The following is a 27,132-nucleotide window of genomic DNA, read 5'->3' on the forward strand; positions in this document are numbered from 1 at the left end:
GTTTTCCACCAGTTTTCAGTCCAGCATTTTGTGGGCGGTCCTAAAGGGTGGCTCGATGACACACTGAGGCCACCCTGAACATACCACTGCACCCCGGAGCAGAGAGATAGAGATTAATACATCTCACTCAGAGAGTTTTAAGCTTTAAGTTAAATGCTAATGTCCGCATGCTAACATGGTGACAATAACAAATCAGATTCTGAAGCTTAGTGTTCACCATGCTCACTATCTTAATACTGTAAGTGCAAACAGAAAGTATAGCTGATATTAATTAGAATTTTTCCAGTATTTGACCATAAATCAATATATTGGACAAAATTCCATTTCTAAATCAATTCTTTATAATGGCACTATGTACTGTCAAAGGATCACGAGCGTTATCATAACCATGACCTGACCAACCAACTGATACACTGATATAAGTATTCCTAGAGAGCCGTGACGCTATCATGGCTAAAAACAGGATTATGATGCTTTAATTTGTTGACCAATAATGTGTCAAATGTCAGGAAAAATATCAAAGTAGTACCAAAGTTGTCTGCAGATAAACACCATGAATGTTACCATTCATGTACTCATATACTGGCTATTAATTACAGGCATCCCATCCAACCTCTCTTAAAATCTTATGCAATTAGACTTTGGTTTATGACTAACAACACTAAGCAGAACAGGGCTACTTCTGACCCTGCAATAAAAATGTATAAATGGGAGGGAATGTTATGAGACACTGCCAAGGCAATTCCAGTAAACAGAAACTTAAATAATAAAAGAAAAAAAACTTCAGTGACTGACGGACATCAGAGTCGGTCAGGTTGTTGTCTTTCCACTAATAAGTCCTGATAAATAGTGATGTACTCTGGTACGTACATAAATTAAAGAATGTACTTTTGTGACAAGAATGGAATAAGAACAGATTTAACATGTTTAAGATGTTGGAAAGGTTGATAGTTACTGGGTTTAAACGTGTATAGCATATCCTCCCTTCTACACAGTTTTCTCTCTTATTGTCCCCTTTTAAGGAAAGAATGGGGTTGGTGTTGGAACATTTATCTCCCTTTTATGCCCTCTTCCTTCCAGTACACAGAGACATTATCTGTTTTCCTTATCAGCCAAAGGTAATTTAATTTCTTGCTGTTGTATCCAAGTCCATTCTGGATGAAATATTGTACTTTTGACCCCACTACGACTAGCTATAACATTATGTTGTTTATTTACCAGATGTGAAATAATAAGCAAGTGATGTAGTATAATATAATAATCTGCCCATTTTGCATCATGAGTACTTTAGTTAGTTCAGGTAAATGTTGCTGCTAATTCTTCTTCTGTATTTTTTTAAGTAACGATTTAAATGCAGGACCTTTACTAGTAATAGAGTTTTTTTTTTTTTTTTTACTTTAGTAACATACTGTAATTGTGTTTAAAATACACTAGTTATAAATGTTTTCTTTTGTTGCTGTCTCTTTTTACACCAAATACCCTGAAGACGCTTTCCACAGGCGACCCTGAACTTTGGTGTCAGACTGACACACTTTTTTCTGTCCATTACGGTAAAAATGGCAGCATGGCGTGTGCTCTCTGCTGTGGAAATACGCAGAAATGGGGGTGTAACAGGGAACTGCAGAAACCCAAAACAACCGTGGGGACGGATTTCCATGTCTAAAATCAGACAGGGGCGATTACGGGAATAATATCGGGGTTTTACAAAGCAAAAAAACTCGCGTAGGATCCAAACACATTGTGTTGTTATTAGGACAGTCTCATGTTTAGCACCTTTTTTTCCAGCAGTGGTGAAATCCACGGAATGTTCCACACGGGAACAGCTGACCATAGGATGCCGCACTTAGCCTAACGAGATGTGAACATTACAAGGAAAATATCAGTGATCAGATGTGTGCATATTAACAATCAGGTAACGATACTCCTCCTCTTGTTAATGCTTTGTCTCGGCTGAGTTTTGGAGATTTACGTTGCGTGTTTACAGGAGATGGTTGGACGGGTTATTAGGGTTGTCATCCTGCTCAACCTCCAGCCCCTCCTTGTTTTGCTGCTACCGAGAGCGATGTTGTAATGTTTACATTTAGTCTGTGTTGCATACCACTGCTGCTCTCCTTAGTCAGCTTTTCATTAGGCGCACACTTTTGGTTGCATTCAAAAGCCTAAATATGCTCCAATGTTTTGCAGTGAAGCATTCAAAACAGACAAAGACATTATTTATTAACTCCCACTTGACAAATTAGGCCTGATATGTAGCTTAAAGGGCCTAATGAAGCTCGATAGTCTTCAAGTGGAGCATAACATTTTGCTGCTGCATTCGCTGGCCTAAAAACAACAACAACACATAGCTGAGAAATGTCGTGTAATAGCTGAAGAAGGATGTTCCTCATTTGATCATGCAAGTGCTATATTACATAACAGGGTTGCTGTAGTCTACAGTAGGACACTGTGGCCTCCTGTGAGAGTCAAAACAGACTTCAACAAAATAAACATTTCATTAAAATGCAAGTTTACTTTTAGTTGAAACTGATAATGAATCACTGATGTTTCCCTTTGAAGGAGACAGATTACCACAAGGGAGATTTATTAGATGGGAAAATCAGGTAGGCTGTGTGCAAATGGTTAATTATCAAACCAGGTCCCTTCATATAGAAATCTGTCGACCTGTGTAAACATTGTCTGTTTATTTTGTATTTACAGTTACTGCCAGCCTGTCAGTGGAGGATTTAGTAGTATTAGTAGTAGTATAGTAGTAAGTAGATTTTACTTCAGCAAAGCCAACACTGTAAAAAGAAAGAAAAGAAAATAGTCCAGCATTTATACTTTTAAGTAAAAATACAGCAACAAAAGTACTTATTATGCCCGAGTAGTCCCTGTCTGTGTTTGTGCAGTTTACTCGATCGTTTTGTTACTACTGTTTTAAAGTATGTATGATGAAGTGGAGCTATAATTTCAATCGCTTAACAGCTATAAAACTGCAATCTTCACTTTGAAGAGTAACCAGCTGTTAAATGAATGTAGTGGAGTAAAAAAAAAGTGCAATATTTGCCTCAGAAGTATAAAGTAGGGGACACATTAAAGTCATGAATGATGAAATTGTACTTATTGTACCACACCATTACTGGCTTTTACTTAAAAAAAACAAAACAACTTCATAGTTATATGTGATATAAGACAGCGACAGTACTTTTCCGATCTCTCTTTATTAGCCTGCATGTTTTCCCACAAGTTTCTGGTGACCCCGTGACCTCTCAGACATGCTTTCTGTCCATAAACTACGAGTAATAACAGGAACTCGCTTGTTTTGGTACATTGTAGCGAAGACTGTCTGGACGTCTGCTGTCTGTGTTTGCTGCGCGCTGATTGGCCACACTGGAGATAGAGGGGGCGTGGCTTTGCCATAACAATGCATTTCAAGGAACATACACGCGCCAAGGAATGTTTTCTGTCCGTTCGGTGGCTAACGTTAACCCGTTTCTCGCACGTTTAACGGTTATTTCCCGGTCTCAGGTAGACGTTACCGTCAACGGACGAGCCGTTAAACGTTTGTTTCCTAGAGATAACGGACACCCCCCACCCCCTCCACTCTATGCAGCCGTTGGAAGTGTGTGGTTAGCTTCTGGCTATCGTTAGCAAGCTACTAGCATCTCCGTCCGACATTGTCAAAAAAAAAAAAAAATCAGTTGGGAGGAAACAACACGTCGATTGATAAGACAGTCAGCTGACGGTGTATTTTTTGTTTTTGTTTTTTAAATCTGGTGATGGTCGACGGTTATATGCAAGAAACATTTTGATGGGACGCGATAATCTCGGAGGCTCAAACACCTGCCATCACCGAGCAAGCAAACTAGCTCAGAAAGTAAGATGTGGGGCTCTCTCTGTCTCTGTCCTGTCTGTTGTTGTTGTTGTTGTTGTCCACCTCACACAAGCTAAACCACGTCCATACGGTGCTGCTCTCTGTCTAATTGTGTTAACAACGGAGTGATAATTAAGCAACCGCGCGTTCATTAGCATGGTTGGCTAAATGAGTCTTGTTATGCTTTTTGGACAAAGCGTTAGCCTAGCCTGGCTAAAGTTAGCTGCTCTCCTTCAACGTCGAAATTTGCCCTGGCATCGAGAAACCAGACATAATGTCTGTGGTTTTCTCACTGCTGTGTGCAGGGCTTTCTGTTTAGTACTTGTAAGATACGGTGTGACCGTACAGTGCTCTCCTAAATGTGCACGGTAGCTGGCTGTCCCGCTCGCCTACCACATCTTTTGTTGTTGCTTTGTCTTTTGAGCACATGGCTTTCCATGTTTTTGTTCAGGCGTGTCACAGCGACCCCTATTTATTCACCCAGCTAACATGCCGCATTAATTACACTGTAACTTGAAGATTTGTTGAATTAATATATTTAAAAAAAAACACACATTTTGGTTAACTTAACACATATAAGAGCGTTTAGTATGTATAGGGGAATTAAACATTTGCATAGAAGATAAACATGTAACCGTGTTAAGACATTAACCCGTGCTAAACATCTATACAAAAACCATAAATAAAAGTGTTTTCTAAGAAAATATGAGTAAGATTATAATTAAGAAATCTGTATAACTGAGCTTTTTCTAAATTTAAATTAATATAATTTCTAATTATAAGTGGCCTAGATCTTGATCAGTTTACTTAGCAACCTGTACCAGGCACCAGATGTCTTATATCTTATGTGTTTTAAACATGTATGGGCTTTTCCAAGTGTGTTCTCCATTAATAAAGTAGGAATTTAATATCCTACTTGGAATATAAATATTTATGTCCTTTTAAAAATATTAATCAGGAGATTTACACAGTCAACTTAAAATTGGATTGCTTGAGATTTATCCTAAACTGCCATGAAGAGTAGCAGTAAACTGCAAATTTGAATGTATGATTATTCAACCCCTATTTTATTAGAATATAATAATATAATTCTGTTTTACATTATTATATTTTATCCCACTGGGCCGTTGGTGTAAAATCTTTGAATGTTTCATAGGGTGTTAAAATGTGACAGGCACTATACACGTTTCACTTTATACCCTAAAAATTCTTGTGAGTAAAACTAGCTACCTTAGTATTTCTCTAATGACTAGACTGTGTGTCTAGTTTTAAGTTAAAATATGTGTATGAGCTCCGTTGAATAATAATTTGTCAACTGGTATGTTTTTGCAGGGTTAAGACAATCAGAGGCAACATAAAGTGCCTCCACTGTACGGTTTCCTTTCCCAGAGTGTGACTCGTCTGCACGACGTCACCAATGCGACCATGGGAAATAGCAGTAAATAGGCTGCCACCAACAGCCCCCTTAAACCCGAGGAGGTTCCTTGGAGAGCCCTGCAACGCCCCAGCGCATCTCAGGAGAAGGTAAAAACTCTGTTTTTCTGTAAGTCATCTCTCTTTTAAAGAAAAATGTTGGTGTATGGCTCATGGTGCCTTACCCACAGGCACAAAAAGGCAAATACACCTTCCTTTATCCTGAATGTAAATGTAAAAAATTGTCTTTGAACTGATGACAGAAGACTATGTGTGTATTAGTCATCTGATGTATTCATTAATACACACTTTTTATTGTGTGCAAATGTTGCATATGTTGTCATCATGTCTTGACAGTATAGTAGAACATCAGATTTTGGATATAAAGGCATAGTAGAACATGAGACACTCAGAGGTTATGGGTTTAGATATAATTTCACGTTTGCTTTTGACTCGCTTTCATCGTCTGTTGTGTTTTAAAGCATTGGCTCTGCAACAATATTAAGCATGTTAAAGTGTTTCCAGTGTTTCCTTCATCAGGAGTATCAGAACCTCCATATTTACTCAGCCTCAGTCCAGCCAAACTACACACTGATTCATTAAAATAAGAGTTTTAAGCACCGTAAGCTAACATAACATATCTAAAAGAAAAATGCAAAAGTATGTCGTATTTGTAGTGACATTGGTCTAACTGCCTAACATTAGTGGATTATATTTTTACATTAATTTAGATAAACATACTTGTAAGGCAGATGTTTCTCTACATATGTGCACTTATACTGCAATTAAGAGGGCACTTGAAGGAAATGTATGTTATATATCTATCAGATAAGTCTATGTATTGAACTGTCTGTGGCAGTCATTGCTTTTTTTTCCTTGCATGATATTACAGTCCACCTGTGAGACGCCAGTGGGGGAGACGAGACAGACCTGTACTGCACAGTTCCCTGGTCCAGGATGAGAACTTCCATCATTTGCTTTTCTCCCAACATCACCAACAGGTTCCTTTAGATGAGTCCAGACAATACAGCCACACCAGCACACCACCACGCATGCTTCACCCTGCTGCTCACCTGCCCCAGCAGAGCCCCATCATGGTGGATCTACATGACCAGGTAACAGAACAAAAACAACCAGATGCGCAAAGAAGTTCTGACATTTATTAAACACAATTTGTCTTGTCATCTTGTCTGACCAAATGCTTTCCTCAGTAAACATGCAGATGTGATTATGAATACATGAGGTTGTACAATGGCATATAATGAATTATTTCTGACAGGCAGGCTTCAGTGTGACGCAGATTGTGGAGTCATGCCATTCTCTCTCTCCCCCAAACCCCACTTTTTTCCTTTAAAAGATGCACCAGGGATCAGTTCCAATATCATACACTGTTACAACGGTGACGACCCATGGATTTCCCATCCACACCGGGCAGCCCCTTCCAGGCTGCAACACTCAGCAGCTCCCAGCATGCTCGGTAATGTTCAGCGGACAGCTCTCTCTGCTCTGCTGCCTTCCTCCTCCTGTGAGTTTGAAAAGGAAGAGCCCAAATGTCAGTGGCATCCATGTAGCACACCATACCAGCCATGCAATCTGTCACCGTTCATGACTAACAAATAAGCTACTCTGCTGCTCTCATTGTGCAGTATTTGTTGTTGATGTTAGCACAAACATTAGGAGTAATTAAGCAACATTAAATATGATTCTGTTGTACATTTTATTGTGGAAACACAACAAATAATTAGTTTGGTGTTGTGGTAGTACTGTCAGTGCTGTGGTTTTATGTAATCGCTTCTGTCCACTACATGCTTACAACATGCTTTCATTATAACTGCCTTACTGCAAATAGAAGCAGTTTGCTTTGGTTAGTTCAAGGCTTCTAGTTTGATTGTTGACATAAATAAAATAAAAACAGAACATTGACTTACATAAATTTATGTCTGTTCTTGTGTTTTCTTTTCTCTCTCTTTCAGCTCATACAGGCATGTACGATGCAGCATATGCCAGTGTCTTATCAAGCCTTTCCATCTCTGATCTCCAGCGAACATTTTGTATTGCACCCTACCCCATCTGTACCCCCCCACCAGCCGCCGCACCTTACTCCTTTGAGCCAGTTTGTCCCTTTACAACCTCAGCACCCACGCATGGTAAGTAGTCCACATCACACCGTATAAGCATAGTACAGTAGTAGAATGCACATCTAATCGAAGAACAACCTTTTCTGCACACCTCTTTTTCTTTTCAGCCTCTACAGAGGGTAGAAAATGAAGTTGACCTAAGAGGGGACCAGCACCCAATGGGCACTTTCTCCTACCCTCCCTCTCATCACCCACCAGCGCTGCCTCCTTCTCTGCCCTTACAGTATCTTCCTCAAGAGCCTCTGCATCAGGAGCTTCCCTTTGGAGTGGTAAGATGGCCTCTGAGCTGTTTTCAGACCCTTGGGAAATTGACAGCACCCTTTTTTTCCCGATCACATTACTTGAATTAATTATATGAGGAAGAATTGTTCTTAAATACTCCTGTAAAGTCCCAAAATCTGAGATTATAATTCTGGCCTTCTGGTTTTTCTTTATGCTTTGGCCAGTGTAATTATAAAACTACCTTATAGTTATCGAATTACATTTTCTGCTGTATTAAGTCTTAAATTTACCCACAGAAAGCTTGAGTACAAGTGAGTTCTCATACTGCTGGCTACTTAGCAGCTCCCGCAGTAGTCTAACTTGCTCAAAGGCACTTTGATGGCAGTTCTTACTCAAGAGTGTGGGATATGAGAAGTGTGGTAATTGTTTGAATGGATCTTTAATGATATTTGTTCAGCTCACTTCCTGCCATGAGAGGTTAAAATGTTTGTTTTTAAAAGGTTTATGAAGATAATGAATTCATCTTGGAACAACAGAGAAACAAATGTTCTGGTTTATTTATGAAGCTAAATAGCCAAGTAAAGCTAAATGGAGTACAAGATGGACAAACGTTTAACAGGGAGGAAACAAAGAAGAGCTGGTGATCACAAAGCAAACACATCGGTTAAATTCCAAATATGAAAGAGCTCATCTCGCTGTCACTTTTAAGTTAATATATCAAAGTATCAATAATAATAATAATTGTTGGGGCAGTCTTTATAAAGTTAAAGGGAAGAAGATGGTTCAGTTTAATCACTGACTTCAGTCTCACACCATTTTGTGTGTTTTTCCTCAGCCATATCCCCACATGCTGCCCCGGCGAGTGAATGGGCAGAGATATCGGTTGCAGCAACCTCTCCCCCCACCTCCTCCACCTCCATCTTACTACCCAGGCTTCCTCCCTTACTTTCTGTGAGTACCTGCACTAAGAGTATGGCTGTCTTAATTATGTGGTTATCTAGTTGAATGTAAAACACACGATGATGTTAAGCTTTGTGCTATTCTAAAAGGAATGGAGTGAAGAGAGGGGACAGAAACTATGATAAAACTAGTTGCCACTACAGACCACGTGCTGCTTACAATTACAGTGAGGGTGACTGTGTTATTTTTTTGCTCAACAAGTTGTGCTTCGCTCTCTCCTCAGGTCAATGCTTCCTGTGCCTCCAACAGCAGTGGGCCCAGCCATCAGTCTAGACCTGGATGTGGATGATGTGGAGATGGAAAACTATGAGGTTTGTGTGATGGCCTGTGTTCAATCCATTGTAATTTACTGGAAAACAGTTGAATGGAAAAGTGCTGATAATTGGTTGCCACACATGTCCGTTCCATGGTATAACAGACCCAAAACATCATCAACAACTCTCTCTCTTCCTCTGTCTCTCTCTGCACAGGCATTATTGAATCTGGCAGAGAGGTTGGGTGAAGCGAAACCACGTGGACTCACTAAAGCCGATATAGAGCAACTTCCATCCTACAGATTCAACTCAGAGAATCATCTATCTGAACAAACGCTGTGAGCCTTTTCTTCAACTTTTGTGATAACCTAACCACTTATATTCAATCAGTATGCGCGCGTCTACATCCCGGTAACTCTTTCCTTTCTTCTCCTCAGGTGTGTTGTGTGCTTTAGTGACTTTGAGTGTAGGCAGCTACTTCGGGTATTACCTTGTAACCATGAATTCCACGCAAAGTGTGTGGATAAATGGTTAAAGGTAAGTATATGCAACTTTCAACATTTGACCCTTTGAAGAGTGTTCTCATTGTTCTGTGTGAATATTGCAATGCACAGCGCTTAATGTCTCAATGCTTCATGTTTTTCTCACCAGACCAATCGCACTTGTCCTATCTGCCGAGCCGATGCCTCGGATGTACACCGAGAGGTGGAGTGAGAACTGTCTATCTCTGAGTGCTGAACTGGAAAGCTGCGCACACCAGAGTCGGTCCCAAAACTGGGGACACCTGCCACCCAACTTGCGTCCTCCAGTAAATATAGCTTACCCACCCACTACTCCTGCCCCTTCTAAATAATAAGCAATCCAGGATTGTGTCTGGAGCCTGTTGTACCTCTGCTGTGCTTCATTGTCCAAGTCTCATGAAACCCACTGCCTATCGCAGCCTATAGCCAGAGTTCTGGGATTGCCAGCCAGATCTTTCTCTGCCCCCTCGTTGCAGATTCCAAAGATTTTCCCTACAATGCATTATTTGCTGCTTTTGTTTACAGGGTTTCATTTTTCTTTAGTGGATTTGGTTGTGGTTTTCATGAATAGTGGGAGCCCTGCATTGGAAGAGGTGAGTCAGAAGTCTGGAGGATGATGGGCTTGGACACCTTGTGCAATTAGCAGAAAAATAATAGGAATACTTCAACATGGGTATCTGTGCTTGGAGGCGACGCCTGACCATCATAGATGCATGTTTGTGTAGGTGTTGGGCAAAGTAACTTGTTAATAATGTATGTTCTGCAATAATGTATTGATCATTTCAACAATTTTACCCCTTATTTGTCTTAGATTTGCCAATGCTATTGTGAAAGTGTGACTTGCTGTGGTTAAATGCAGATTCTGTTAAGCCTGAGGTTATGGACTGCAAGTGACGGGACATGCAACAGTGGGGTACCTTCTACCCCAGATTATCCACTCTGGAACACAGATCTGTACAAAAGCAGTCGTGGATTAACGGACTGCGTCTTTTTCGAGGTCATCTGGCATAACTGCACAAGTGCTACATCCACCCTCCATGTCAGCATTGTTCCTCTGGCAAGTTTGTACGAGTGCGTGCGTGTGTGTGCGTGTATGTTTGTATGTTTGTCCTGTTCACAGAGCCAATGCATTGTGTAACCACTGGATACAGGGCAGCATGCTAGGATTTGCATGAACTGTTGATTCAGACTAGCAATATTTTAATCAAGCATTGCCACCAAAATTATCAAATTTTAAGAAAAAGAAGAGACAAAGAAGCATACTAAAAGAACTGCTTGCTTATTCAGAAAGCGCCATGAGGGAAGACTAGCATGTGGTTCCACCCCGACTGCGTTTTTAAGGATCGGCGTCCTCGTCCGAAAGCTATGCTGATGCCATAGAGCTCTGGAGGCCTGTGCAGAAAGCAATATGTGCAGTGAGTGGCGAGTTTTAAATGAACTTTCTTCCCCTTTCAGGAAGACTGGGCTTTTTATTTCTTTGTTTGTGAGCCAAATCCGATATACAGATATAGCCTATACTGTTCAAGATTTCAGATCTGCCTTCTTATGACCTTGACAAGCACAAACCTATTACTAATCCTGAAAATACTTTGTCATTTCCACTTGTTTTAAAAGTATGCTTTTTTTTTTTTCTTAATTTTTAGAAAAGGTTTATTTATTGGTTTTATCTTCTAGAGAAAATACATTGAAGGAAACAGTTGGAGCACTAACTAATGTTTGTGTATGGTATGTGTTATATTCTGGTATCTTGGTCAGGTCATTGTCTTAGGCCATGGTAATGGTGTTGTAAAAGAGCAACTGTATGTATAGCTTCAGTGTGAATGCTTTTAGATAAACATTTGAAGACAGAAGAATGTTGAAAAAAGAAAAAAAAAGTCACTGGTGACACTCCACAATACGCCAGCTTCCTGTATCCCACAGTGATCAGGACGGGGTTCAAATGAGACGCAGAGCTGGAGTGTTCAGTAGTGTAGAAACACTGTTAGACTTCTAGTTCACTGCTTGTGTTCACACTAAAAAAAAATACAATACATTTGGGGTGGGAGGGAAAAGAGCAACAAATGGACTTTTTTTGCTTTGGATTTACTCTTGTCTCTTAACTGCCCCAGTAAGCACTAACAGGCAGTTGTAACCTTTGCTTTTGTGTGTAAAGGGATCTTGCCTTTTTCTTTACTTTTGTTTCTTAAGTGAATGTGAGTCTTTGATGTGTGTGCCACCTTCAAGAGAAAAAAAGAAGCCATTTAATGAGTTAAATCCACAGCTTTGAGAATTAACCTATGTGTACATATCTATTCGCTGGCATATATTGTAAGTTAAAAAAAAAAAAATCACTCAGGGCCTCTCGGTATATAAAAATAAAGGAGAACAGTCCATTTTAAATGGAAAGGATGCCATGGAAAGGGTATATCTGAATTTAGTTTGGTCGTTTTCCTCAGACCATAAATAATTTAATGTAATCAATTATAATATTCTGTTTTGTCGGAAATAGTAGATATTACATCATTTAAAGACAGGCATGCGAGAAAAAAGATCAGTAAATATGTTATTAGTATTCACTGAAAAGAGGCAATGTACACTGCAACTCATTACAAGTGTATTATTCAAACCTGTTTGACTTTTGTTCTTTTACTCGAACCATATGTTCAACATAGCGGTTGTGATCCCGTTTCTAAATGTGCCACGGTGCACACTATTCTACCTAATTCACTCCCAAATCTACTTCAGAGGTGTTTGCATGACTTTAAGAAAAAAAAGAAAAAAAAAGAAGTTTTAAAAAAAAAAAGTAAAACAAAGTGTGTTATAGTGGAGGATATCTCAAAAATCTGGTGGGGGACCTATTTAATGGTGCACAATATGCATGCTTGTCAACCAGATCCCAACTGATTTTTAGCTCTAGTTGGCTTTGGGGTTCTGGGGGTTTGGATCTTAACGCTCAGCTGATAACTGCCATGCATTGTACTGCACACATTTGTAATAGAACTGAATGACTACAAGATTTTATTGCGCTAACTTCATTTTATAGGAAAAAAAAGAGAAAAAAAAAACTGGTCTTGAATCCAGAAATTCTTACATACATTGTGTTACTGTTATTGCCCTAACGACTGAAAAATTACATGCTCTGAAACTACTGTAGTTTATCAAAAGCCATAGTGAAAAGGTGCTAGATGTTCTGCTTTTAGGTATGAAAACTCACTTGCGTGAATGCAATAGTTTGTCATGGATCCCATGTATTCTTAAAGCATGTTATACTAATACCCCTAAACAATGTCAGTGAAAATCAATATAGTTTAAGGGATTTTAAAAAAAAAAAAGTGTTGTCATACTTATTTCAGTGTAGTACTGTACCTGCCTATCAGGCTCTTGCTCTCAGTGTATCAATATCTTAAAAATGTATTGTTCACATATAGATACCTTAATTCATGTTAATATTAGCACTATTATTTTTGGAGTAAATATTTAATTGACAATATCCAGCTACCCTATGAAATAAAAAGAGAACCTCCCATTAAGGCCTAGGTAATGAGGTAATTTTTAATGACAACTGAGAATAGAGTCTTGTAGTCTTTCTGTTAAGAGTTATTGAATTAATCTCACAGCTTGTGTGGTGCAAAAATGTGTTCCAATAAGCAGCTAAAAATTTATTTAGGATTTGTGATTGATTGCTCCGTAGACGCCATTTATTGTTTACCAATGACTTTTGCTGTGGTGGGATAGTGGTTTACTGTTCTTACTCTCCCTGGCCTCTAGGGGTCCTTGCCTGAACACCAGACTACCCACCCGCCAACAGAGCCAGGGGCATGTGTTCTGTGTTAGGCAGATATTTTGCTTTGGTACTTGCACATTTACAGTTACCTCATTTTTTCCATGTTTGTATTGGGGGGTGGGTGGGGGGAGAAAACAACTAATATATATTATATATAGGAAATGGTTCTTATTAATGTTATAATTTTTCATTCCATTGGAATCATATTGTTTGTAGCATTTAACATAACTAGTTAGTGTATTATATATACATCTGTATACTGTTTGAAATTTTTAAGATTTGTACTTTTTTTAAATGAAAGTTGCTAGTTATGCTTTACCAAGTAGTGCAATCATATTTTTTTTTTTTTAATTGTTGTGGCTGATTTGAAAGGGTTGTTCACTAATAAATGTATGATGTATACCAATATCACACCTCGTCTCTGACTTCCGTTGTAAAAGGTCGAAGTGCAGCGGTGACGCCAATCCCTTGTTGCACTTTAAATGTCATTCTACCTCGGTAACCCACCCACCAAAAATGACTTCTGCAATGTAAAGTGTCGTACATTCTCAATAAACCCACATTTTTAAAATGTTTTTAATTTATAGTTGGAAAATTACATCTTTACATGAGCCCATTTAGATGTTACAGGCAAAACAGGCATCTATGAGTAACCACAGGCACACTATGGGCAGACTCGTACTATACTAGATAAAGCCACATGTAAAAGCTGTGGCCTCTGTTAAATATTGTATTTTTAAACTTCATGAACTTGAGGCAGTCTGCTTTACATAGTAACCAACCTGCATTTGGTCATTTTATGACACAGATGAGTCAAACAAAACAAAAAAAGTAAGGTAAATTTTGGGTTTTTTAAATATCTAACGTATGTACAGGTCATGGCTCATTTAAACCAGGGTTCCCATGATTCCTCTACGTCCAAATCCACCAACCTGCTCCCTGAAGTAGTACGTTTGCTCTCCACACCACATAGATTGATAATAAACGCACTATCAGACCCAACTTAGACCGGTTCTGTTACTTATCTGTCACTGTGGGAGGAGCATGTGTAAACTTGAGGGCAGAAAGGAAGTTGAATTAGGACGCACAGATCAAACATCAAGTCTTTGACAAAGAAAAAAAACATAGCCATGGCATTCACGCTGTAATAGAAATTCATATTTCTCCACGCTGCATCTTGTATCAGTAGGTATTAATACAACCCGCCTTCCTCAGTCGCACGGACATGAACTGAACTGGAACATGGTTCTGGTTTTGCACAAAGCTATGCTACTGTTTCAGTACATTTCAGTAGAAGATTAATCCTTTGCTGCAACACTTAATGGTAAGGAGGGACAATAATTAACTGGTAGCTAGTACAGTCGGTGTAAAACAAACTTCTTTGTCCACGTGGATACAAAGATGAGTTCAAGGAAGGACTTCGAGAAATATTTATTTGATAAAATTCAAGACTTTCCAGGCTATTGGGAACCCCATAAACAACCAAACAAGGACTGGATGCAGGATGGTTAACTTTTTTTTTTCCAGGTTAGAATTTTATCTTAATGATCCCTTGTGCATAATGGCCATTTAAACAAAAAGAAGAAAAAGAAAAGAGGAGTGGGTGGGCATCGGAGGAAAATGTGTTTCCTTGAAGACGAGGTCGCGTCATCTATTAATCGTCCGTAAGATCCTGCACAAAAAGGACCTCGGAGCGGCTGAGTCCCGCCTCTTTCAGTGTGGGAGGGTTGGGCTGCTCTTCAGTCGGGAGGCAGGGCAAGACTCGGCGAGGGAAGTTTGTTACTATCTGAAACTTCTCTGGAGATTCTTTCAAAGAGAAAAGGAAGTCGTATATTACCTGTGAAAGAAAAAAAAACAGTCAAGTCAATTAGCAAATAACCTCAGGTGGTAGTACTGTGTGTGTGTGTATAAGATTAACAAAACTAATTAGCTGTTGGCTGTATACAGCACATGGTCTGACACTTGTGGATTAAATCTTAGTTGACATAATTTTCAAATAAAACATGAACGTGAATCTTGATTAAAAGTAGTACTCACCGCCAGAGACTGTCCAAAGAGGAATCGTCTCTCTACTCGTGTATCATTGGGCAGCTTAAACACTATTTTGACACTTTCGGGATCATCTGCAGGGGGCTCTGGGGGAAGACACTCAGACTTCCTCTCCTTCTCCTCTTCGAGTGTCTGCAGTCACACGACAAACATCGACAACATGAATGAAAGAACAATTTTGTCTCTGCTAAGACAGACGTGTCTCATCCGTGAGTAGCCTTACACGTACAACAGAACTTAATGGAAAATAAGACTTACTCGTCGTCTCCGCTCCTCGGCGAGAGCAGTCTGTCGGACCTTCTCCTCCTCTTGCCTTAGCTGCTCCTCCTCCTCCCGTTTCTTTCGGTCCTTCTCCTGGTCGGCACGAAGGGAGGCCAGGTAGGCCTCATCCTGCTGCTGCCTTAGCACTTGAGTCTGGTTCCTCTCTTCCCTGAAACAAACAATTATCTGTACTCAGAAACTATGAAACTTTCTGATGTATAACTAGAGAGCTAAAGTAAATCCAGATTTTAATCACAATTATAACACTTATTTTAGGTTTAGGATCAAAGTGTAACAACAGAAAAACCTTTTAAATTGAAGATCAATGTCTTTAAAGTTTGTTTAAAATGTCACATCATGTTTTGTAACCATGAGACTGAAAATGAAGTGAAATAATGAATGACCAATAAATGGTCTAAACTATTTACCGCTCCAGGCGCTCTGACATCAGATGTGTTTGGTTGGCATCCATGATGAAGGTGAGCTGATTGATGAGGTCCTCTGGCTGGATGAGACCCTCGAGCCTGCCCACCACGGTCATCTTGCGGTCCTTCAGCATTATCATGGCCAGGAATGGGTAGGTGTTCTCGCGCAATGCCTGGGACACTGAAACACACCCAAACATTATACAATCGAATCTGCTGCTCCTGTTCATGTCACTTTGTTTTATTAGCCAGAGTTCAACTCATTAAGCTCCCCACCTTTGTTCTTTTATCTTTCAACAGAACAAAGATAAGAGAGCACTTTCTCCACTTTGAGTTTGTCTCATATTGAGAAGTACATACGACGTGTGAGTGATACTTTTAACGATCAGAGCAACCCCTGTTACACGATACATTAAAAGCCGACTGGCAACAAATGATGGATTGAATGACAAGATGATTGCATACCTCTGTAGCCCTCTGGCTTGCTGGTTGAGCATGCCCAGAAGAGCATTCGCGTGTTGAGGAAGGTTACGACCTCTTCTGTACATAACGTGGAGCTGGGAATTGAAAGAACAGCAGGACAAAACAACTTAACACAACTTTATCATATGCACACCGATATGAAACAAAAAGTTTAAATATAAATATACTAATATTAAACTAGACCTTATGCGCCTCATAACAGGCTACACCTTGACAAGCTCAAACAACTGTCAGGTGACGTAGGTAGTAGATAATAAGTACCATACCGGCAAAACTGGTCAGTGTCTTGATGATCCTCCCCGTGAAGGTACACTAATAAGTAGCGGAGCTCCCGTTTGGCATCATTCAGGGCCTGTGTGAACAAAAGCAATGTAACACATGAACACAACAGCTGCAATTGACTTGAGAGCATGAAAGTTGTGTTTCTAGCCGTCACTGGCACTCCACATTTCTGAACTCACCTGGCTGTATGTTCCCTGGTAAAATACAGGGTGTGACCGACCATACTTCTCCTCAAAACTATGAATGAACGACACAACATCTCCGACAGGATCCGTCACGCGACCACGAGGATCTGGCCTGATGAACCGCAGGGCAAACCTTGAAACAGAAAGAAAAAGGAGACAGACATAAGATAAATTACCTTCCTGCAGGCGTGCGTTTAATTTCCAGGAACTACAAGTTTATATCAATGTGCTTTAATTACCTGAATATGTCCAGAAGTGTGTAATATGTAAATCTGAACGGTAGCATTATCAAGTAGTAACTCCATCCTAGTAATCCCTGAAAAGACAGTTTTACAGAATACTGTGAGAGAAAGCCAGTGTAATAAATATGAAACAGCCGTGCAGAGATCACATCCTAAAGCGCAAACACTACCCGCAGACTTACTCTGGGTTGTGGCCTTGAGACGATGTAACTATATACTCTATGGTCTGCTGTGTTGACCTGCAATGGTCTGGATGGTGGAGGGTTAAACACACTGGGCACTCCTTCCTGCTCGTTAAGTCTGTCTTGTACTGCAGCCTGAAACACATACATTTAATCCTATTACACTCGAGTCAAGTCCATGAATAAAACCAGAAGAAACGAACGACAGATCCAGTACAGGTCATAGCATATGTGTGGTAACAGAGATGTAAACAGAGACATGTACAGCGCTGCTCTTGAGCATTTTGGATTTAATCAAAACGATTATTCTTTATATGAAATAACAGGTGCAGGTTTATCAATTAAAAATACTTTTTAAAAAAATCAATTGTGTGGTCAAGACTAAATTAAAGAGTTTTTGGTCAGCAAGGTGCAAAAGTTTGTGAACCCTGAGCTGCACTGGTTAAAACCCATACAGGTTACAGCATAAATCATGCAGAGAGGAAGAGGAAGAGGGTAGTGACGGCACATTTGTCTGGCTGTGAAGTCATCTCCAAAAAAATTTGAGCTTCATAGTTGCGACGTCAGATCATCTACAAATAGAGAGCGCTGACAAAAGACTACGACTCCGCCTGGAAGTGGGCGACCTTCTAAAATATCAGCAAGAGACACAAGAAGATTGGTGAGACTGATGAGTCACTACTGAGCCATTCGGTCGAGGTTAGGAGTTTCCTTTAAACTGAAGGAGTTCACCCATGAAATCTGATTTATTTTTCTTAAATCAACCCCCTTTTTTAAAAATAAAGAATAATAATACAACCAAAATTCATTATTTGTGTCAGTATTGTGAATCGGGGTATAACTTAACATGAAATAAGGTTATTTTAGTATTTTTTTTCTAATACTAGATAATACTAAATCAGACAATCGCTGTAGGGTTCACAAACTTCTGAGCAGCACTGCATGTGATGCAAACAGAGACATGCACATATTGGTCATTAAACCATGTTTACGTTACCTCTATGTTCCAATTATGTTGCTCTAATGTTCGACGACATTGGTCCATTGACTCCAAACCGGTCAGGTCCTGTGAGGACATGAAAACAAAAGTCAGACTGAAGGCCTCAGAAATGCTCATAAAAGGCAGAAAAGTAGGTTTTGTATACGGTCAGTGAATCATACGCGGTTGCCTAGCAACGATAATTAATAAAAAAAAGTCGGCAGGAAAGCTACAAAACAGTTCAAATTTATTAAAAGTGGATTAAACTCGGAAAAATGAACGGAGAGGGACGTCAATGCTCAGCCGGCTCTGCTAAAATACCAAGTTGTAGATTTAAAACAGACAGAAAAATGGTTGGAGATCAAGGTGGAGGATAAAAACAGAGTCACTTTTAAACGCCGCAGTGTCGATAATTTAATTTAAAAACAGCTTAAAAAGCGGCTGAGAAACTTCAGTGACAGCTCGATGCTGATGATGATGATGGTGATGATGATGACTGCTGTGCTAACCCAGCAAGTGTTTTGGGGGAAAGGGAGCGTCAGCGTTAAAAGTCCGACAAAATGACAGTAAAAAACGCAGCATGAGTGATGTTAATGAACGGAGTTGGGTAGTTTAGATGTCACTGGGTGAAACACACCAGACGTTAAGCTGCTTGAGTCCGACAATGAGCCTTTAAAAGTCGGTCGACTCGTTAGCCAGCGGAGCTAACGTTAGCTGGCTCTGCTAGCGTTAGCTCCGCTTCTCGGGAGTTTTTTAAAAAAAGCGTCCAAACGCGTCGGTTCCCGCCTTTTCACGGGGGGATTCACTACCCACGATGATGCGTCGACGTGTGAGGGTTCAAACGGAGTCGTGTTTGGTGTGAAATCGAGGCTCGTCTACCTGGAACTGGAGGAGTTTCTCGGTCTGCGCCTGGGATAACTCTGGCTCCTCTGGCGCCGCCATCTTACCTCGCCGATCATTTAGCGTAACAACGTCAACCGTCTTTTCCTGAAGCGGGCGGCGGCAGCGCAGAGCTCCGCCGCTGCTGCCGCCTGTCGGCCGGGGTGTGAACCAGCAGGGGCGGTATTTATTTATTTATTTATTTATTTATTTTTAACATTCTTTTATTTAAAATTATGCATATAAAGAACCACACAAAACATTACACTAAAAACAAAACAGAACACAACAACCAGGAACAATTAGTGTCTCAACATACCTACAGATGGACATCCCACCAAACTAATCCCAGAATAAGGGGGAGAAAGTACCCTCCGCAGGAGACCTCCACAAAACAACAACAACAACAACAACAACAACAAAAAAAACACAATACCGAAATAGCTTCTTACGACCAGCCGTTACCAAAATAGCTTCTTACGACCAGCCGTTACCAAATTATCTGTCGGGCCATCAAAAATGGGAAATGACAGGGGCCCACAAAACCAAAAACAAATCCATTTGTACATGAAGTTTTGCAGAGGGGCGGTATTTATTATAGCCACGGCCTCCAATGCTGAATCTGATCATGTAGTACATTTTGGAAAAGAACTTGAATCAAGATTCAGAAATACTTTAATAATCCCAGGGGGGAAATTATTTTTGTTTCTCAGTCCATAGAGACTTGGCTTGGGAGCCAGAGAGTGGCCGGCTCAAGTCCAGCGTGGACCCAAAATTACATTACATTACATTACACACGCTTTTATCCAAAGCGACTTACAGAGGAGGACATAAGCTGAGAAAGGTGTAAAGGAGCACAGAGTAGTTGTTAGTTTAGTTAGTTTTGTTAGGCAGGGAAGCATTTTTTAAAGGTCGAAAGGGATGTTGCTGTTCTAGTAGCCGTTGGTAGGTCATTCCACCATTTGGGGACAACCACAGAGAAGAGTTTAGAGTGACCTCGCTTTGCGAGAGGCGAGGGTACAACTAGACGGTAAAATATGGAAGGTGGAGAGGTGCCAGTTCACCTCCTGGGCACTGCCCTTGAGCAAGGCACCAAACCCCCCCCAACTGCTCGCAGGGCGCCGGTCTGGCTGGCTGCCTATCTCTCTCCCCACATTTGCATGTCTATGAGCCTTGTACTTGTACTGTGTGTGTGTGTTTGGGGTTAAAAATGCATGTAAATAAAGAAATTTGAGTGAAAAAAGAATTTCTCCATTGAGGGGATTAATAAAGTATTTCTTCTTCTTCAATACTCCAGTATACAAACAAACAAAAACAACATATGTAAACAAGTAACCATCTATTAAGAACAAGAACTGTGTGAAACAAAATATAAAATCAGCACTGAGGGAAAAAACATTACTTATTTTGAATACGAAAAAAAGAAACTATGTATTATTGTCAACCCACCTCTTCTCATTGGCTTTTAACACCATAGAGTGTTGATTTTATGTGTATACATGCATATTTTTTATTAATTTCTTTTTGTACTATGTTTATTTTATTTATTTTATCTTGTGCGGGTAGTGCTTTTTATTCATTTTATTTTGTTTTATTGTTTTTTATCTTTCTATTATCTACTTGATGTTTTTATTGTGTTTCTATTGTTTTATTTATTCTGTTTTATCTTGTTGTGCAGCACTTTGAAAAACCCTGTGTTTGCTAAAATCGTGCTATATAAATAAAGTGGATTGGATTGAACCTCTATATTTTATTAGGGAAATTTCACATCCATAAATGTAAATTTTAAGATTCATCACCATCATTTAAGCTATTTTTGATTGAAGTTGATTATTATTTTAAGTCTCTTCAGTTAATTACTAATAAAAAATGTCTATCTATAATGAATATTCATGCAGATATTTTCAAGCTTTCACAACAGTTATAACTAGAACTTTATTTATATGTAAGATTACCAGTCTGTCAAATCTAAGTTTTATTTTTGCTTTTTTGTTGTCATGCTTTTCCTTTTTGATCCTTATTATACTATCATGTAACTATGCTGATGCTATGTTACTACTGTACAATGTGAACTAGTATGACTGAATTCTTGTTTGTTTGTTCTTTCAATAAAGTTTTGGGGGAAAAATCTGTCTGATCACGTTATTACATACAAGAATTCAACACAACTTTATTTATTTATAGCACCTTTCATGCAGAGATACATTCCCAATGTGCTTCACAGAGCAGAATAAAGACAGAAATACCGAACAGTTCTTTAGGCAACACAGCAGTTGCATAAAAACTTCAAATAAATAAAACAAAAATAAAAAGCATAAAACTACAACAATAAAACAAATGAAAGGTAAATTAAAACCTAAAAAGTGTAAAAAGCACAATTTAAGAACAGTTGCATAAAAATAAAAAACAAAATAACAAAGATAAAAACTGCAACAATAGCATAAACTAAAGTAATAAAGTAAATAGGCACAAAGGGATAAAAACTAAAACAGGGCATGATCAGGACCTAAAAACTCAGCAGTGAATGATGAAGCACCTTAAGTTAAAGCCTCTGTATGTCTACAGAGGTGCAGTCCCTCAGATGCACAGATTGCAACCAATTTAATACCCCTCACCTCACCATATCATTCCAAGCTTGTAGGAGAATTCACGCTGGCTATGAAACTCACAAAAAAACTTCGAAAGGTTGAATAGTCTATTTTGCTGCAGCAGAGAGAGAGTGTGATCATGGACAGATGTGATGACGTGTTATAAAAACTTTGATCATGAAGTCTGTCCTGTGTTGTTGACTGTGGAGCTGTGTTCACACACAGAGGTGTTCAAGTTTGCTCTCTGCTGTTGTGTATAAACTTTTTCAAATTGTTGTAAAATGTTGTTAATAAGTAGATAGGCTTTAAGTTATCCTGATCGTTCTAATTAATATATAAAACATGAATATCACACTCAGGGTGATGGTCAAACCGTCTAACTGTGATAGAGCGTCCCTGCAGATCATCATAGAAGTTAACGTTGCTTATTAATCATCTGTCTTTTGCCGTAACTTGCTAATATGTTTATATATGAGTGGACAGGAGGGTGAGCGACCACTCTTACTGACACTTTACGTTTGTGACAGGTGGACAATTCTGACAATCACATTTTTCTCCAGGTTGTCCACATTTATATATCCTGCATGAAAAAAAAAACACTAAGAGTGCACACTGTATCTCAGATGTGCATTTTGTAGTCCATCTTATGAACTTTGTTTAACCACAGATCACGTCAATAACATCCATGCGCGCATACTGACGTAGCCTTGTGTAAGTGCAGTCGGAATTTTTGAGCATCACGGTCGTCTTCGCCTAACTTTTCTACTTCACATCTTTCCTTGACCTCATGACGTTTTCCATCAAGGTAAAGGAAAAGTGTTTAGGAAAGGACACCCCAGTGTTTGGTCTGTCTGGGATACTGTAGAAACATGACAGTGCAAAATGGCAGACATTATGTAAAAGGACCCGCTCTGTAGAGGGGTCAGTCTAAGGTCATATAAACACAAAGATTCTCATTTCCATAGGCTAATGAAAACATTGTTATTATATATTTTATTCCACTTCTGCTACAATAGATGCCCCTAAACATTACACATTATCAAACTTCTTAACTGTGAGGCTGTTTTCTTCATTACAATAGTGAATCATTTTTGCCAGACTGAACAAGCAATTTGACAATGTAACCTCAGGCTTGTTTCACTATTTTATAACTCAAATTAACTGAAAATAAAAATAATTACTTTGCAGCAGCCCTTTAACAGAACATATATATTTTGTTCATATTACTGGTGCTTTATCTTAAATTTACTTTAGCTGGAACTAAGCAAACCTTTCTCCACAACACAGAATAGCATTAACACTTACTACATATTCACAGGATGACACTGCACCGCCTTTTTAAAAACATTTTTGCACCAACTCACGCACCTTCTCTCACACACACACACACAAACTTTAAACATGCGGTACGACTTGAGTGACAATGAATTTATTTGGCCGTTTGTGATTTGATTTACACAAAGAAGCTGAAAAAAGAAATTCCAGTGAATTATGCAAGTAAAAGTGAAACTTATTCCCTCAGGTTGTATGGTAAGTAAGATCAAAGCGGACACATGAGGATCTTTAATTTTCTTGTTCATTCTGTGAAATATAAAGAAACTGTACTGTACTAAAGCAGCACGATCAGGAAATAATCAGCTTCACAATAAAGCATACCGTCAAATTTTTGTATGTCCTTATTTCAAGTGTTAAGACGTCACATGTCACTTTTTCCCCTCTACCATAATGATGTGGTACCCAAACTTTGTTTTGACAGGAGGGTCTGTGTAGACAGGTTTATCCATGGAACTGACAGGTAGGGCGAACGCAGCATCCTGGAAAGGCCCGACCATTGATCCTCGCGTCATCCATCCCAGATCACCCTGTAATAAACACAACAGACAAAAGTGAGCAAACATGAGCAACAAAAGAAAAAGGAAATATTTAAAACAACTGTGAGCAATCCCAAAAACTATTTTTATGACGTCAGGTGCCACACAATTGTTTGTACATCGACAAGGAAGTGAGGTAAAACCTTTGTCTGCACTGTCATGATTACAACCCAAATATTTACGCAGTGTTACTGAGTAAATTTCCACTGAATTTCCCAGCAGCTGAGAGTAGACTAGTTTTGGTCTTGTGATGATTGAATTCTTGTGAATAAGAAGGAAGTTGTATGGAACTAACAGAGAATAACGTGTGGTCAGCCAAATTTCTGAAAACCTGCAATATATTCATCATCTTCCATATGTTATCATCATCACAGGCTGAAATGTAGTAACATAATATTTTCATATTACATCATTGTTGTGGCTTATGATTTATACAACCGGATCATTAGAATCAAGACATAAATAAAGTGATTAAATGATTATTATGATTATGTTCTTACTCCTTGTCGAGCTTTGTCTTCACTGTACTGTGATGCTACTTCACTAAATCGAACTCCAGCCTTCAGTTTCTCCATTGCCTCCATGCATTTCCCATGTTTTTCACAAAGGATATGACGAACCTGGGAAAAAAGGTTCGGAAAAGCACAGTCAGTCTTCTGGTAATGAACAATGGTTGGGGTGCAACATGTGACCACTAACTGTAAACATAGATAAAGCATCCAAATAATAGATTATTCATACAGGACGTGACATAAGATCCCAGATTCTTCCCTGGTTCACGCTCTGAATCATTGCTGATGTTCATGGCAGTAATTTTTCAGTCATAGTGATAGAACAGGAACAAACTGAAGCTCAGAATTGAATAAAATGAATATTTAATGAACTAGAACTTTAATTCTGAGGAAATATCTGGCGTGTAGCTGGCAACTCTCGATGTGACAGAAGAGCAAAGGAGAGGGGACATCTTAAAGATCTACGGACATGAATTAAACATAAAACATGTTAGTATGTTTTCATTTTCGTATAATCACCTGAAAATAAGATTGTTTTTGTTTACAATGATGTCTACAGTGAGAGAGCGGGTCCTCTTCCACAGAGTCCACCATGAAGAACTGACATTTTTCTATAGCAACAAAAAAAAAAACTGATCACACTGATCTAGAAAGGTCCTTTTGCTTTTTATGTGGTCTTATATATATATATTTTATGTGGTGAAGCAGAGGATGTGGCATGGGACAGTATATATTTGGTTACAAACGTCACTGCCGGGTGGCACTAAATCCTACACACAGAAAGCAGAGAGAGAGAAATCACACAGCAAATGAAACCTCTGTAGTCCAGGTCGCTGGGGACATAATGAGTCACCAGGGCCCCCCTATTAATTAATTAATTAATTAATTTATTTTATTTATTATGAGAACTTTTCTACAAGAACATAAATTTAAACTTATATAGAAAAACACAAACTGGGGAAACACTTGGCAGGTCAAGAGAAAATATATAATATATAAAATAATAATAATAATAATAATAATAAACATGTGTAACGATGTGTCATGACTAGATCATCAAAGAGAAAATTTCCAACCACATCACTTCCTTCCAGCTCACTCATCCCATCCAGTGGGTGTGGGGGTAGTGTAGGGTGAGGGCCGTCATGGGTTTAGATGAGTAATTCCCCGAGTTTTGTCACATTTGTATAGTTTTTTTTTTTTTTTTTTTGCAGTGCAGCTGTGGACAGAGGTGCAAATAAATAAAGCTTACCTTCACAGCAGTGCCTCTTAGGTGCTTTTTTCTTTCTTGTCAGCGTCTGCGCTTCCGAAGCACTCTAACAACAAGAACAGACACAACACGTTACACTAATGAAACAGCTCCTACACAACACAACAGACACAACACGTTACACAATGAACACCCTACACAACAACAGCAGACAACACGTTACACTAATAAACAGCACTGCAATAATAATAAAGCTGCACGACCCAGCTTCATGTAGAAAAGCACAGCCTCAGTTCATAGCACGGGATAACGTAAGCTCTAACCTTTCCCGCCCTTGCCACCTTTTCCCTTTGGCGGCATTTTCAGATGCAAACGTGTAATAAATTCAAACAATGCTGAGAAGTAGAAAACTGTCACAGCATGCGTTCATATGTTGTCACTGAGGCGTTTCTTCTTCTGATCTTATTGGAGGTTGCAGCAAGTTTAATACCCAACACCGTCACCTGGTGGAAGAAACCAGAGGTGCAGACTGAAATGAAATGTTTAGGTCAAACATAGAAAATGTCCAAACATTTGAATATTATATAGTTTTAATATAAATTAACTAACAAACTTATGTGAAGCATGTTAAGATTCATGTAATAGTACCAGTAAACCAAAAGGATTAGACTTGTTCTAAGGCCGGGAGTTGTGGAGGGTGCAGATGGATGATCGCTGACTGTGTTGGAAGGAGGATGCCGTCTGTCTTGGACAGTGATTCCCACCCACTCCATGAGGTGCTGCACAGACTCAGGAGCACCTTCAGCCAGAGACTGCATGGCACCAAGATGCTCCACAGAGAGACACAAGAATCTCCCCTACCTGTGAGCATCAGTCTGTACAACTCCTCCCTCAAAAATACAGACACAAGTCAAGTCAGTAGCTGTCGAACTGCTGTGGCAATACATAAGTGAAATCTCCCACACATGCATACTGCACTTTAAAAATCAGTGTTATTCTCTGTACAGTCTCTCAAAGACTAAATTCTTTATAAGGTTTTAGATTTACATATTGCATAGTTCACTGTTACTTGGCTTTTATTTTACTGTCACGGTTTTTTAATTGTTAACTGTGTATATAGTGTTAAAAATAGATATCGTAATAGTGTATAGTGTTAGAGTTTTGTTTTCTTGCTATCACTAACTATTCACTACCGTTGGAAGCTGCTGTAAACAAACAATTTCCACTGCGGGATTAATAAGTATTCTATTCTATCTGAAAATGACACATTCACATTAAGTTTGTTAGCTAATTTTATATAAACCTATGTAGTTCAAATGGATGGAAATTTTCTATGTAATTGCAGTCCTGCTTTTTGGGGGTGTGTCGCGCTTCATAAATGTTGCTGTCTCTTATTTAAACATGTTTAAATGAAAAAAAAGGACTTTTCTCAAATAATTATTTGTATTTTATTTTTTTACAGGTGGCAGTATCAAGTTCAATCTAATGTACTTCTTGGCCTACATAACAACAACATGTTATAGGCCTTTATCTTTCCCACGCATTAAAATCTATTTACTGACTTATTTACATGTACCATGTTATTTTTAATTTATTATTAAATGAAATGAAAACTTTTACGAAATACAACATAGTCGAGCAGAGCGTTAATAGGAAATAGGCCAGTAATGTCACCAAATCATACTTTTCATAAATCAGTACGTTTATAATTGGCAGGTAGTAAATTTCTCCTATGCTGCATCTAAACTGTGAAGCTCCCTTTCCCATCAAATATCTATGCTGGAGTCCATGACAGACTTTCAAACTAGTCTTCCACGTTTCTTAAGCTACTTATTCATTTTAAACTTACTGGTATTATCT

The 27,132-nt window shown here is 39.0% G+C and overlaps 3 protein-coding genes across 10 annotated transcripts in view; 1 reads left to right on the forward strand and 2 right to left on the reverse strand.

Annotated features, from left to right (window-relative positions):
• Positions 1-1,604: 1,604 nt before the first annotated feature.
• rnf44 (ring finger protein 44) lies at positions 1,605-13,933 on the forward strand. 8 transcript variants are annotated; one of them, XR_003462245.1, is made up of 13 exons: positions 3,016-3,856; positions 5,186-5,377; positions 6,159-6,381; positions 6,624-6,791; positions 7,240-7,413; positions 7,512-7,673; positions 8,462-8,577; positions 8,810-8,897; positions 9,057-9,178; positions 9,278-9,377; positions 9,492-9,648; positions 9,887-9,954; positions 10,221-12,672. XR_003462245.1 is itself a non-coding variant. In XM_019268469.2 (11 exons), exons 2-11 carry the CDS (start codon positions 5,271-5,273, stop codon positions 9,552-9,554), a joined length of 1,323 nt encoding a protein of 440 aa, XP_019124014.1. In that variant the 5' UTR covers positions 1,605-1,912; positions 5,186-5,270; the 3' UTR covers positions 9,555-12,672. The 8 variants fall into 8 exon arrangements, 3 of the variants coding, with proteins under 3 accessions (XP_019124014.1, XP_019124013.1, XP_019124015.1); XR_003462243.1 differs by having other exon boundaries at positions 9,887-12,672; XR_003462246.1 differs by lacking the exon at positions 9,887-9,954.
• On the reverse strand, positions 13,685-19,240 carry faf2 (Fas associated factor family member 2). The gene is made up of 11 exons (XM_010737499.3): positions 19,092-19,240; positions 18,231-18,299; positions 17,234-17,368; positions 17,049-17,125; positions 16,804-16,942; positions 16,609-16,694; positions 16,325-16,416; positions 15,863-16,040; positions 15,432-15,603; positions 15,162-15,305; positions 13,685-14,961 (listed from the first exon to the last, which is right to left on the reverse strand). The coding sequence occupies exons 1-11, from the start codon at positions 19,152-19,154 to the stop codon at positions 14,779-14,781; spliced, it is 1,338 nt and encodes a 445-aa protein (XP_010735801.1). The 5' UTR covers positions 19,155-19,240; the 3' UTR covers positions 13,685-14,778.
• Positions 19,241-23,043: 3,803 nt separating this feature from the next.
• pin4 (protein (peptidylprolyl cis/trans isomerase) NIMA-interacting, 4 (parvulin)) overlaps positions 23,044-27,132 on the reverse strand; it is a 4,942-nt gene continuing 853 nt past the window's right edge. The window contains exons 3-4 of the mRNA XM_010737500.3: positions 24,051-24,170; positions 23,044-23,541 (exon numbers count right to left, since the gene is read on the reverse strand). Coding sequence (XP_010735802.1) covers positions 23,383-23,541; positions 24,051-24,170 — 279 coding nt within the window. The 3' untranslated portion in view covers positions 23,044-23,382. The remainder of the gene's footprint in view (positions 23,542-24,050; positions 24,171-27,132) is intronic.

The sequence above is a fragment of the Larimichthys crocea genome, chromosome I (genome assembly GCF_000972845.2).
Source record: "Larimichthys crocea isolate SSNF chromosome I, L_crocea_2.0, whole genome shotgun sequence".
Taxonomy (NCBI): Eukaryota; Metazoa; Chordata; class Actinopteri; family Sciaenidae; genus Larimichthys; species Larimichthys crocea.